The 14,704-nt window shown below is 35.0% G+C and overlaps 1 protein-coding gene across 1 annotated transcript in view; it reads left to right on the plus strand.

Annotated features, from left to right (window-relative positions):
* LOC112690833 (forkhead box protein O) overlaps positions 1 to 14,704 on the plus strand; it is a gene marked incomplete at its 5' end in the record, with an annotated part of 45,726 nt that overhangs the window by 30,763 nt on the left and 259 nt on the right. The window contains 3 exon segments of the mRNA XM_025564928.1: positions 8,713 to 9,011; positions 9,565 to 9,919; positions 11,756 to 12,075. Of these exon segments, the coding sequence (XP_025420713.1) occupies positions 8,713 to 9,011; positions 9,565 to 9,919; positions 11,756 to 12,064 (963 nt within the window). The 3' untranslated portion in view covers positions 12,065 to 12,075.

Below are 14,704 nucleotides of genomic sequence, written 5' to 3' on the forward strand. Positions count from 1 at the left end.
GTACGGCGAGGGGTGACCGCTGTGTCTATGCAGTGACGATGACGTGCGGGTTTGGTTTCGACGGGAAAACGTAAAACGTTATTTCACCCGTGCCCCCTCCCCCCAATAAAAAAATAGTGTCGCTGTCGGGGGGACTTGCTCAACGCGGCGTCCGCGCGTTTCCGCGGTAGCCGATCCACTGGTGGCGGAAAGTTTCTTTCGGAAGAATATCTTAGCGCCAGCAGTGACGAAACTCCACAGCGGGTGCGCGCGCGTCCATCGCGTTCGTCGTCCAGGTCTCTGAAGGACGACCGGTTCTTCTCGAACGTACACAACAGCGCATAGTGTTGTGGTAGTAGTAGTAGTAGTAGTAGTAGTAGTAGTTTAGTAGTAGTAGCAGTAGTAGTAGTAGTAGTAGTAGTAGTAGTAGTAGTAGTAGTAGTAGTAGTAATTGTAGTAGTAGTAGTAACAGACGATGACGTTAGACTGTTCGACGCAAACATTTATTTTTGTTCTCATTATTATTATTATTATTATTATTATTGTAAGACGTATACCGGCCGAGGAGGGGACAACGCGTTCGGTCGACAAAAATCGGCTAACCGTCGCGAGATCGAAGGCGATCCGGATACATCTGTGTGTGACGTAACGCAAAATTGTTTCTTAGCACCTCTATTATAGTTTACTAATGTATTATAATTGTTATTACAAATGTAACCGTTAATAATAATTATTATACGATCAAACTTGTTAGTTGCGGATATTATTTTCGATTATTATTCTCGATTGTTGTCGCTTTTCAAAAGAACCCTGATTTAATTCACCTCGAACTGTCATCATGTTAATTTTATCGTTTTTTAGTTTTTTTTTTAAAATGCGCCCACCAAAAACATTGCACTTCGAGGAGAGTATACGTGCTCTCCTTCTGTCACTGTACGATACCAGGAACGTTCTTTTTGATACGATGCTCGGATCGCTAATCGCATTTGAGGGGACCCTATTGCAATAAAATTCGATTTCACGTGAATCGTTATTTTTACGTCCAGGGGGTACTACAGGTACACAAAATGGCATCGCTTAATCGTATTATAATATTGTCTATTCATTACGCCCGACGACGGTTTAGGCCCGATTCGCCGACACTCAATTAGTTGACTACTCGTTTTGCCGACGCGGAAACCGGTTTCTGGTAAAAATGGAAAATTTTTCAATTCGCCGACAAATTGTAGTTTTACAAAATATAACAATAATTTTTATTTAGACATTTAGAATATCACAATCTACAATCAAAATGTTACTAAGACTATACTATACACTATAGAATTATTGGAGGAAAGATTATCATTTGCAAAATAAAGGTATAGCTTTTAATATTTATACAATTGGATTTGATATTAATAATGAATAATAATATATTTGTTATACAATTTTAGGCTAGAAAATGGTACTATTTGTATTATGGAATATTTAGAAGATTAAAATATAAAAAAAATAATATATTAAATTAATATATAATATTTTTAATTTTAAGTATATTTAATTTTGAACTAAATATATTGGTATGAAAATGTATATTTTTAAGTATATAATGAAATAATGTCGGTAAATCGGGTGTCGGCAAAATGGTGTGTCAGCGGATTGGGTTGTCGGTCAATCAGTACGTCACGCCGATGACTTATGCGTTTGTATGTCCGGAACCATTGTTCGCATTCGCGCATTGAATTGTGTTTTTGATAACCGTTAAAAGCGGTCATCAAGCGTAATTTCACAACGACATCAACTGTTCGACTTTTAAGGTACACCTAACCTTAGCGGCGGTACCCGATTTTGCAAAAGTTACGCCGCACACAGTTATCGTAACGATGACGCCGCGTCAATAAGTAAATCGTTACTCATACGGATTTGCCAACCGATTAGAGAACGATTGCATCACCGCGCCGTGGTTTTTGGTGGTCGCTCCAAGGCCTTGACGCGCGTGCGGCGTCGCCCAAAACACCACGCAACTTGTGTGTTGTGCACTCGTGCGAAATACCCGACATTTTACAATTAACTCCGTTTTCGCGAAGGCGATCATCATAATAATAATAATAATAATAATAATAATAATAATAATAATAATAATAACAACATAACAGAACAGAATAATGAATGCAAATGAAAGGAGAAACCTTACCTAGTACAACGTTTGCGTTTTTGCGACGTAATTATTTCATTTTCCTGTATCCATTAATGATGTTTATTAACGCGCGTATGACAAGTATACTTTTTCATGTGTAGAACTTAGGCTTGTTAATTAAATTACTTATAGAGCCACAAACCAGTGATGGGAATTATTCGAATATTCGAATATTCGATTATTCGATTATTCAAACTCGAATAGGTCCTGCATAAATAATTCGAATACTTGAATATTCGACCATTCGAGTATCAGTATTCGATTTTACAATACAATACATAACGAAAATTACTTGTTTAAGTTTTCGCGCAACACAAAACGTTTAATAATTATAGGTATTGTAGCATCGAATACTGATATTCGAATGTTCGAGTATTCAAATATTTATATATTCGAATTATTAACGACGAACCTATTCGAAGTTTAATATTCGAGTATTCGAATAATTCAATTATTCGAATATACATTACATCTCTACTACAAACACTCCTTGTTATTACAATGTCCGTCGACCGTCATCGTAGTTTTAACTATTGATGGGAATAATCGCATGAAATAATCGAATAAAACATTCTTATGATAAAAATTTGTAATAATCGTGAAAAATTAAACATATCATGACAAAAAGATTCGAATGCGTTTCTTATCTCACATTTACTTTTCTTACCCATATGGCGTATACTACACTACCGACTATTAGACTATTTAATAGGTAAGTAATACAGTAAAACTCTCTTAAACGCTCCCGTTTAAGACACTTTCCCTTATAAGACGCTATTTTCCGTCGGTCCCTAGACCTTTCCTATACTAGTCAATGTAAAAACCACCTGTTAAGACGCTCGGTTTTTCTATATCTCATTGGATAAATTAATCTTCTATTTAGTAGATTATGATAAATTTTAGAAGGTTTGTAAAAATAAAATAGAAATTTTACTTGTTTACATGTTTGTAACACCTAACAGAAATTCGAAAAGTATTATCCTCTGTAGACAATTGTGAAGAAATATTGGATTGTCTAAACAAAATAGAAAACTTTCTTGCTGAACCACATTGTCAGCATCGGAAACAAACAAAAATATATCAATTTTTTAATTAAATTCAGTAGCAAAAAATATATGTACACATATATGTAATTACGTATTCATATATAATTTATTAGTGTATTACCCGTTATGTTCAATAATAAAAAAATTAACTCCATATTTCAATCACTTCATTTATTTTCAATAGCAAAACCCGTTAATAGGAAATACAATACAATTATTTCCAAAAATAGTTTTAGATAATCATCTAAGATTATATAAGATCGGTGATATGCGACCATTTAAAAAAAATGAATGAAAAAATGCTTCAAGTGCCAAATATTTTATTTTGGAAACAATACAAAAATTTATTTCCTGAAATTTATACGCACCAATTAAAATATTTGTGTTCCTGTGATTTCTGTTCCATCAGAATGAATGCGTGTTTTCAATGACGGGACAAATAAACAAACCACCGTCCGAACAGATTACTCTAAAAATTTAGATTATATTGTATTTTTAAATAGTAATTTTAATTTAACTTTATTAATTAACATTTTTTCACAATGCAAGGTGCAGTTTCTAAATAATTATTAATATTTATTTTAGACATTATTCAATTTTTAGTATTGTATCAGTTTGAAATATTTTATATTTATGCTGTTTATTTTATATTTCATAATTAAATACTTGTATTGAATATTTGTTCTATTTTATATTTTTTATTCTCTACTTAGATACATGATATAAATAATTCACTGATGATATATTCGAAAGATTATAAAAATTAGTTGGTACTACTTCAACCGAGTGTTACCTAATTGTATTATATTATTCGTTTACATTGTACCAATTTCTATACTTATAAAACCAATGGCTATAAACTTTAGAGTATTAATTAGTCACTATATATATAATTATATTGTATACGGGTAGTGAGATAAAAAAAACCTTTCGAGTGAAAAAAGCGTTCGATTATTTTATCGTTCAAGTGAAAAAAAAACCATACGATTATTTTATCTTTCGATTGAAAAATTAATTCGATTATTAAAATCATTTGATTATTCCCATCACTAGTTTTAACATCTATTGCACATGCAAATCATATTATGGCAATATTTCAAATTGTGATAAGATCATGTCGAAATCAACTAATTACATGCGGTCGATGTAATCGATAAATTATTGATTCGTAAACCTGTTGCAGTGCATGCAGCCGTATTATAAAAAAAAAAAAACAAGTACAAAAAGTGTTGGTCCCGATTTCCATAGAGTAGTAGTAGTAGTAGCGTTTGGACACTGCACAAACGTATCATGTTCCGCCCGTTTAAAATTACACACGTTTTCGTTCTTATCAAACCTTTCAATACGAAAACCTATTGAATTGCGTTCGAATATATTGTATTATATCAAGTACAATTTTTTTTCGTTGTACTCGGCGACGCGTTTTAAACTAGTGACCGTAGTAAACACTCTCTCCCTCGTCTCGATATCGCATAATGCATTAATTGTTTTAGCATGTGTTCCTTTCCCCCCACTTCCTTGTTTCTAATGGCCAACTAACCTGGCTGCAATGTATTACAGCACATAAAGGCCATAGGTCTATCGAAATTCTAAGAAAAAGAAAAATTAAGATAAATTTATAACGTTTCAGTTGATAACATGTTTAATGTTAATTATAAATCAACCAACTGCAACGATCTGACGGCGAGCGAAGACAAACTTAGCAAAGAATTTTTATGAACAGATTTTTATCGATTGAAAAATATTCATCGTTAAATATTTCGTGCGAGTGCATTTATTCATACTCTTATCAACAATTTTTTATTAAACGCGTTACTGAACCAAAGTTATTTCAAAGTTTCGTCCGATTGGTGATTATTATTCGCAAGGCACAGTTATTACAGTTAGTAGTACTGTTGTGCCGCAGAGCTTCTCGCGTGTGTATTATAGATGTCTTTCGTTCGCGATTATTGGATGCAATAATGTTACTTCTACTGTAGTATAGTGAATATTCCTGTGTATATATATTCCTGTACAGCATCTTGCGCGTTCTTTTTCCTCTGGGAAACGTTTCACCGCCCATTTTCATCTGCTTTTATGTTTGAAAGGTTTTTTTTTTCTATTCGTTTGACATAGATTATTATTACAAATCCGAATCGGACGGTTTTTTTTTATAAATTGTTTTGGCCGCTGTCGATTTATTTCATAATGCTACGTGTTCGTTGGCGCGCCACATGCTGAACCAATGTCGTTCTCGATTTATTTTAAATAATTTTCAGAAGGATTATATTCAGATAAGAGTATACCAATAACATCATTATAATTAAAGCACTTGTAACCGTTAACCTGTAGAAGATGGATGTGATGATAATGACGTGTGTGCGCGCGAGTGTTCCGTTTTGTTTACGATTATTGCAGCTATAAAATTTTTACAAGAGATAATAATATATGTCTTGACTCCGTGTGGCCGTGGCGTTACTGAAAATTAAAATTATAACCGCGCATTTATTTTTAAAGCTGTATCCTCCACGTTTTAGCCTTTCCTTAAATAGGCGTGCCTGAATTACATTTGTTCTTAGACGTTTCTCACTGTAAGCAAAATATGTTTTATTTACAATCATAATCGAACAAAAATCGATCAACAAATGCGATATCGTTTTGACGAACGAATTGTTAACAGTAGATAACTACTATACTAAGTTACATGGCAGTACACACGGAATTATCATAAAATAATCAAAATCTTATAGGTATACGATATTGTTTTTAATATGATAACAAATCGTACCCAGAAATTGAATCCAACATTTTTTAGTTGCGTTATCTGATCTGTTAAACATCTAATTATTTACTTCACACTACATATTCTTTCCTTTAACGATATATTATTATTATGTTTGAGAAATGATTAACCTATTTTCTTACGTAATATAATCATGTGCTAAATATATGTTTGTTTTACAACATCGTTGGTTATATATTGTTATATTTTGTTTTGTTTGTATTAATCAAAACAATATTATTATTGTCGTATTTTAATAAAAATATATGTTGTTCATTGTCCAATATGGTCTGTGTCTGTAGATTTGTCTGTATATTTTTACACGTAAACGTCTTATAAATCAATTATAACAAGAATCGTATTCTATTAAAATAACCGGTCAAAATCAAGTTATTTTAATTACAAAAAAAAAAAAACAGAAACGTAGATCGCTCCAAGTTTTGAATAAGAACGTAATATATTTTAATTTAAATGCAGCATTGTAATTATCAAAATATTAATAATGGTCCAATACGTCCAATACTTAAACGTTGTAAACAAAAACGTCGTTGTATAATGTAGTTTATTATAATATGGACTTTTTCTTATGAAATAGTGAATATAAAACTATCGCCTTATGTAACTTAATACGATTTGTCATTTAATTTTTAGTTCTTAAAATAACCCGTTTATTCTTGTAGTCTTTGTGTATCAAACTATCATAAAATTCAAAAGGCACATGTTTCTGTTATCTATGAACATATTTTACACACTAATGTGGTCGAAATAAGTAAGGTCTGACAACTATATTAACATTATAATACAGTAAATGGAATTAATATGTTCGAAAAAGCCTCAGTCTGGAACGAATAAAAATCGTTTTCTGTTATCAATCATATTTTACATAAGGTATTTCATTGGTCTTCGAGCCTTGATTAATTCGATAAAACGCAATGAACAAGTATATATATTTATTGTAGTATTATTTATAATATTTTTTCGAATAAGCTGATTCGATTATATTATGATTATTTAATTACTCAATATTGTTATTATTATTTTTGCTTCGATGAATTAGAAATTATTTTAAAACAACGATCTGTTAAAAAGATTTGAATATTATTTTCTCGTTCAGATAATTTGTCACATTGCCGTACGTAAGAGAATAAAAAAATATTTAAAAAAAAATAATAATAATAGTAATAAATGTAGGCTCAGAGTTTGGTTATAAAGTTGATCTTTCACTTAACCCTCGTTACTGGACCGCTGTCATTGGCCGGGCTTATTACACTTATTGCGCATTACACTTGTGTGTTTCGGTTCACTCCGTAGTGGTGTTGTCTACTTCCATCTTCGTCGTACATTTAATAAAGCTTAATCAAATTAAAAAAAAACACCATATATACATAAATTTATGGTAGATATTATAAATGTATTTACAGAAGGTCATTCCGTCAAACATTGTAATTGAATTTATTATGACATTTATTTACGAAGTAAGCTTTTTATTTTTGTACAGACCAAAAATAAGTACATTACCTATCATGTAAACACAAGCAAACGTATTCTCTTCGTTGTATTCGATAAAACATGTTTCTGATTTTCAGCCTTGAATTGTGATATGAATTTATTTATTATATATACATATTTAAGCCCCCTCGCCCATACACTACGTCTGTGCACGCGCAATGTAAATACCCCGCGTGTAAGTTTGTACGGAAAAAGTTCAAAAAACTTTACACGCAAACTTTTTAACCCCGTACCCCGTTCGGATACATTTATAGTGTATCGTTGGCATCACGCATAATGATGAATATACGACAACACTGCGTAGACATATTTTAATATTAAATAACATTCGTTTGTTCTGAAATCATTGTCGAACCGAGTGGTACCTATGTATTCGTTTTTTATTCTTATTTTTCGGACGTGCGCATGTTAAGGTTTTCGTACATTTCCTCGTTTGTACGAGCTTCGAATACGTACAACACGCGAATGACGATTACAATCGATTTCAACAATACTAGATCATCACAATACGGAACGTGTATCACGTTCCGTATTATCAGCGCTGGACTTAAGTCCAACCGGAGGCCACAGTGCAAACTACTATGTTCGGATGAATTGATTGACAAAATCTATTAAGTATCTATTTATTCGTGTATAAGAGTGTTTACATTTAGCCTGAAATTCCAAAGAGCAAAAATAAACCAATGCGGATCATTAATGTTATTTCTAAGATTATATGTTTCTAATTTTTCTTCAACCATTATTCAATATCGGATAGCATTAAATTTGGCGCCACGGCGCAAAGTAATCGGGAAATAAAACTTCCGATTTTTTTTAACAGACGTGCAGTAGCACAGTCGCGATGACATTGTATCGCGCTTTATTATGTTGTACGATATTATATAATTTGCGCAGGTTTTGAACCTGTACACCTGCACGATATTATTCTTGTTATTAATTTCACCGCTACGGACTGTAAGGTTTTGTGTTTGGTCGATTACAACGGTTACTTTATTATTATTATTACTGTTATTATTGAGTTAAATAACTATTATTAGGACGTGTGTAACATGTATTTAATGGCTCGCGTATCCGTACCCGGGACAGCTATTATTGATATTCGCGCGCGTGAAACTGTTTAAATCTTACCTGGACCGTAGTCGTAGTGTTCGTCGTAAATACATCGTAATAACGTCATATAGCGTTACTTGTTTTATGTTTCCTCCGTGTACTAACGCATTGGGTTTATTCGAACGTTTCAGAATTCGATACGTCACAATCTGTCGCTGCACAGCCGGTTCGAGAAGATCCAGAACGAAGGCACCGGCAAATCGTCGTGGTGGCAAATCAACCACAACGCTAGCCGGACGACCGGAAAGTCCAGGCGCCGGGCCACGTCCATGGAGACGCCCAAGTTCGAGAAGAAACGTGGCCGCGTCAAGAAGGTCGTCGAGGCCATCAGAAACGGTCTGCACCAAGAGAACACGCCTAGTCCTAGTTCATCTGTATCCGAAAATTCCGATATGATACCCGTTTCGCCGCTCAGGGGTTTCCAGTTCAGGTCAGTAGTAAATGAGTATACGCGTAAGTCACGTGTGCGTACATATATATAAATACGTCTCCAGTGGTGTGAGGGTTGGTAAAATCATACGTGATACGAAAACTGGAGATTGTAAACTCTTCGCGTACTTCAATGACTTGTAAACTCTCCTGAGTCTGTAATAACTTCGTTATTGCATTATAATTTTCGAGATACTAATAAAAGGATATCGCAAAAAAAAAATAATAGATTATTTATACAGTAAAATGGACGCTGTAAGTTTTTTTTTAAACATTTTTATGTTAATATTGTTTTAAAATTAAAATTTGAATGTATTTTCAAATCAACCAATACTTGTTGGCATCTCAACTGTCGCTGTAGCTAGTTTTTACTGATTTAAACAAAGTATTGATAAGCTTGGAAGAATTTACATGTAGGTACTACCTCTTGGGTAGTTCTGAAGTAGTCCGAGCACGTCAGTCAGTCCACGTGGGGGAAGGGGTGGATTTGTTGACTAGTTTTACCTGTGCGTGATAGTAGCTGTATTAAATGTCGTATCCTTGTATACTTACAGTCCGGACTTTAGAGCCCGGGCGTCGTCGAACGCCTCATCCACCGGCCGTTTGTCGCCGATATTCAGCGAGCAGATCAGCACGACCGACTACGGGCTGGACTCGGTGGCTGAACAGGGCCAAGCCGACTTGCTGGCCGGATCTCTAGCGCAAACCGTACGGCTCTCTCAACCGCTACAGCCGCAGCAGCAGCAGCAGACACAGCCGCTCGAGAGCTACGGAGATGTGTTCTTGAACAACCGCCCGCCCCCGCCACCCTATTGCAGCCTGACGATTCAGTCGTGCCCCGTTCATGGTTACCACGGGTGTTCGTGCATCAGCCTCAGCCAACTTGACAATACTTCTTATATCAAACAGGTGTGTTTATGTGTCGACCGTTGACGGCTGATTGGGGTTCCACTGAAAATCACATTTATTCTAACGTTTCACTTTGTTTTCGGAATAATTTCGAAACATGGAATCGAAAACTTGAAAAAATCGTTCTTAAGTATTCAAGCTTAACGAAAAGTGCAAAATATGTATTAATTTGTTTTTTTCGTTACCCCTGTCGTACCATTGGATCGATTATGATCTGTTCACGTTAGAATACTACATCTGAATTACTCGTATATATCGTGTGTACCATATTATATTCTCAAAGACGGTAACGATCCGTTTCCAGTGATTTGTGTCGCACGTAGAACCGTCATGCTGAAAAAAACCCTCGAAATCACCGAGTAAATCGCGTACTTCTATGACACTCAAATTACCGTTTTCCCTTTGCCACACTATTCAATATACCGAAGCGATAATTTACTATTAAATCATAATCATTGATACGATTTGAAATACTTATATAGTACCGTAAGTTCGTGTAATCGTTGCTTACCATGTATAATAAACTAATTTTATACTTGTACAATTAAATATTTAAAACTTCTTTTTTTAAATTTTTTTTGTTAATTTGTTTAAGACAACAGTATATAATTACGACAAAACTTACAACACTATTACTCTTACTATTGTATGAGGTCACATTCCCCTCACCACTAAAATATTGACGTATAATGATTTTACTATCTAATTATTAAATAATCAAAATGTCATTAAATTTTAATGAATTTATTTTTAGAGGAAAACAATATAAATAAAATTTCAAATTTTTAAAATAAATGTATTATAATATTATATTAACTTTTCCAAATATTCAATTTTAAACTTATTACTATAGAATTTAAATTAACGCAAGAGTTAGCACTGTTTAGGTTTAATTAGATTTATATATTTGGCGACAACAGTGATAGTGCGCATGAAAGAATGATTGTGTGTAAATGGAAGATAACGTAATTACTCAATAAAACTCGATAAAGTAAAAATAATCGAAAATAACATTTTAAGATTTTATGGTTTTTAAAAATGTTCAGGCTTCCCTTAAAATATTGTCACGCTTGCCTAGGGAGCGGATCCTCTGAGATTGAGAACCTAACGTATTCCTAAAGTATTTCCTAAAGTAATCTATATTGTTTAAATAGATTGTTGATTATATTATTAGGTGAAAAAAGTATACATTTGAACAAACGATTTATATCGAATTTATATCGAATTATATCTAATTGCATCTTGAAACGATGAAAGATGTCCTAAAAATATATTTATACCCATTGTAATCTATTGAAATAAAAAATTTTGGTTTTCTTTCTTATATAACTCACATACTTCAAATATCCATAATATGTTTTTACATTTTCATACATAATTTGGATGAATATGAGGTTTTAATAATTTCATGATTAAAACTAAATGAAATTATTGAAAATAAAAAGTTGAAACGTATATAAATAATAAATATATACTATATATTCTATGAAATATTCAAAAATAATAAAATAAAAGTTAATATCATATGAAAAATGTTTATAATTAATAAATACCAATGTTGTGTGTATTAAATATAACTTAAACTTTCACTCTATGCGATAGTAACTCATTCGTTCGATTATAGAAAATATTAATGAATGACATAAATATGATAATGCATACTATGCGTTCACCGGTAACACATGTACAGGGTTGTACTCACAGATTCAGTAAAATGTCATAAAGACACCTCACTTGTACTTCCAGTCTTATATATTTCCCTAATATGCACACTCTACTACCGATTCGAAATTTGCTGATCTTAACGTATTCTTAATTTTTTATTCATCTTCACAGGAATGTATATCGTTCGAAAACATGTTGGACGACCAACAAGACGACAACATGTCAGCCACTGTGGTCGGTCAAATAATGGGTTCATCACACTTGTCGTACGATGAGCTCAACATCAACTTGGATAACTTTCCGCCGGAATGTAATGTTGACGAAGTGATTAAACATGAAGTCAGTTTAGGCGGCTGCTTAGACTTCAACAACTTCAATCCGCCGATACAACCGCAACCGTCGGTGACCACTACGCAGACATTGGCGTCCGTCAGCCACGATCAATCGTCGTTTACCTCCGGACACCACTGGGTCCATTGAATATGTAATAGGTGTGTGTCATTGAAAACATATTGTCAACTTTCGTGTCGATCGTGTCGTGTGATTAATAATTTTTTTAAATTCTGCAGCCGTCAGCTTATCCGCACGCTTTCACATTAATATATATATATATATATATATTATCGGATGTAATAATACATGTATTCATAAAAAATAAGTTTGGTTTATATTTTTTCCATTACGTATCTTTTTCTCCGAGCATGGCAAAAAAACTTCGTCGTAGCTACAAATTACCAGATGTTTTTACTCGGAATTCGGACTTTTTCCATCTCCTATGCTCGGGTTTTCCTCGTAGTCTAAGTCCCTCGGAACTTAAGTAGACACCGCCGCAGGACGCTAGGAAATGAAGGGCGCGCGTGGTGAATTATTATTATACACCTGTTTTGGCTGTCGATCAATGCACGCACCGTAGTACTCTAATAAATTGTTGTCCGCCAGTACGAAAAAAAAATGTATTTCGAGCTTGTTTCGCCATTTGTGCACTTACGCGTGTTGTATATATATAAATATTAGTGCACAAGACGTAAAAAGAAAACGACTAGGGAAGGGATCGCGTGAGGATGAGAAAGCGGTGGGTGAGAAAAATTCTAATAAATTTTAGCTCGACACGATGATGTGTACTCTGGTGGACATTGTGCGTCTTCTTCTCATTATCTCTTCCTCCTCGTTCGTGTCTCATCATCCTTCTTTTCGTATTACAGTAATATTGTATCGACTTTCGGTGTGCTGACACGTGTGCACTGCCAGTATTATTATGTTATAGTATCAAGATTGCGTGCCGTGCGCCGGCCAACGACGCGTGCAACCGGAGCGCTGACAAATATTGCCGGCTAATGTTTTTGTAATTCGAGAATACCACCCCCGTAACGTGTGTACCCACCGCTGAGTACCGTTCCACCCGTGTCCCTGTAGCCCCCGCTCGAGAAAAGAAAACCCCGACCGTTCTGCGCGAACACAACACTGGATTCGTATGAATGTCAATTATTTTACTTTACAAGTTACGGCTCCTGGTGGTCGACGTGCACGGTCACGGATCGACTTCGCTCGAATTTCCTCGGTCCCTGCGTGTTCTATTGTTTTGTCATGTATTTATTACGTGAGATAACTAATCATTGTTGTTGTATATACATACCAATGTTTTAAAGAATCGCAACTGTCGAGTCATCTATATATACCCGATAGAAATTATGAAAAGTTTTCGTTTCTACCGATCGGCGTGTTCGCCCCAATCCACCTTTCCTTCTGCCACCCTTTCCGGAACCGCCGTGACGAGCGACCATGGCATTTATCGCCCTCTCTCCTTCGACCTGACTCGTATTCGTTACTATCTCAACGTGGCGCCTTTATTAAATGAGGTCGTGAATTTCAATACTATATACTTCTTTCTCCTTTCACTCTTCCCCTTCTTTCTCTCTCTCTCTCTCTCTCTCTCTCTCTCTCTCTCGTTCACTCTCTTGCTTTATTCTTTCTTTCTTTGTTTTCCATTATCTCGTCGGCCCGTTCCTTCCAGAAGGTGTTGCTTGGTACATTTCTGTTATTAAAATGCTTCCATTTTCGTGTCCGGGTTTTTACGGTCGGGGAACGCCTTCTCGGCCCTGCTACGATCGCCCTCGGCTTCGTTAGCGGTGCCGAGCAAGTCTCATCCGATCGTATCAGCGTCGATGACGACGCCACCGCCCCGCATATTTTGTTCGTCATCGTATTTTCTTTTTTTTCTTTCGCTTGACGTGTGCCGATTTCACGGCAGTAAACACGCACTCACACACACACGTATTTATCGTGTGTGTGCGCGCGCGCGCGCGTACATATATTTATGTTTAAGTATAACATGCGGTATACCTACGTCAATGAGAGAATAATAATAATAATAATAATAATAATAATAATAATATAGCAATAACATCGATTAAGGAACATGCAATTAGGGCGTGAATATTTTAGTCGTTTTAATTGGCGTTAATTTTTAAAGAATTTAGCGTTATTAATCGACAGTTCATAGGTCGAGGAGTTGATCGCAGCCGACGTGCACGCCCGCTTCAGCCGCGCACCACTCCGCGTAATAACGGTCCTCCTCTTGTCGATGACGTGCCCGTACTTCATATCCATGTGATGTGATACACCGCAAACGTTGTACACGATAATAATATGAGACGTAACTAATATTCCTTCGGGTGCAGGAGAGGCGTTCCGATGTTTTCCCCCGTTTCGTTTCCGATTGATTTTGTTTCGTTTTCACGTTGCGCTCTGCCTATTCCAGTGTAGAGCGTAATGATGTGACTGCGGTTTAACATTAAAACGTTTCGATAAAATGCCTACGATAAAGGATTTCTTACATTCCCGTACGTTCGGTGGTGCGCATTACCAACCGGTCGACCGTTTAAACGGAACGGTGCGAAACGCTCGAAACGATGGATCTTGCGGCCGAACGTTTTGTTCGTCGGCGACGTCTTTCGTTTCTTGACGACATCGTCAACTCTAAGACGATGAAAATTCTGGTAGAAACATGATGATTATTGTGTATATTTTGTCATATTATTATTATTATTATTATTATTGTTATTAGGGTTCTGTATGGTTACAGCTTACAGCTAACCTAATACGCGACAAAACGAATCGTTA

This window comes from Sipha flava, unplaced genomic scaffold, assembly GCF_003268045.1.
Source record: "Sipha flava isolate LNK unplaced genomic scaffold, YSA_version1 522_pilon_pilon, whole genome shotgun sequence".
Taxonomy (NCBI): domain Eukaryota; kingdom Metazoa; phylum Arthropoda; class Insecta; order Hemiptera; family Aphididae; genus Sipha; species Sipha flava.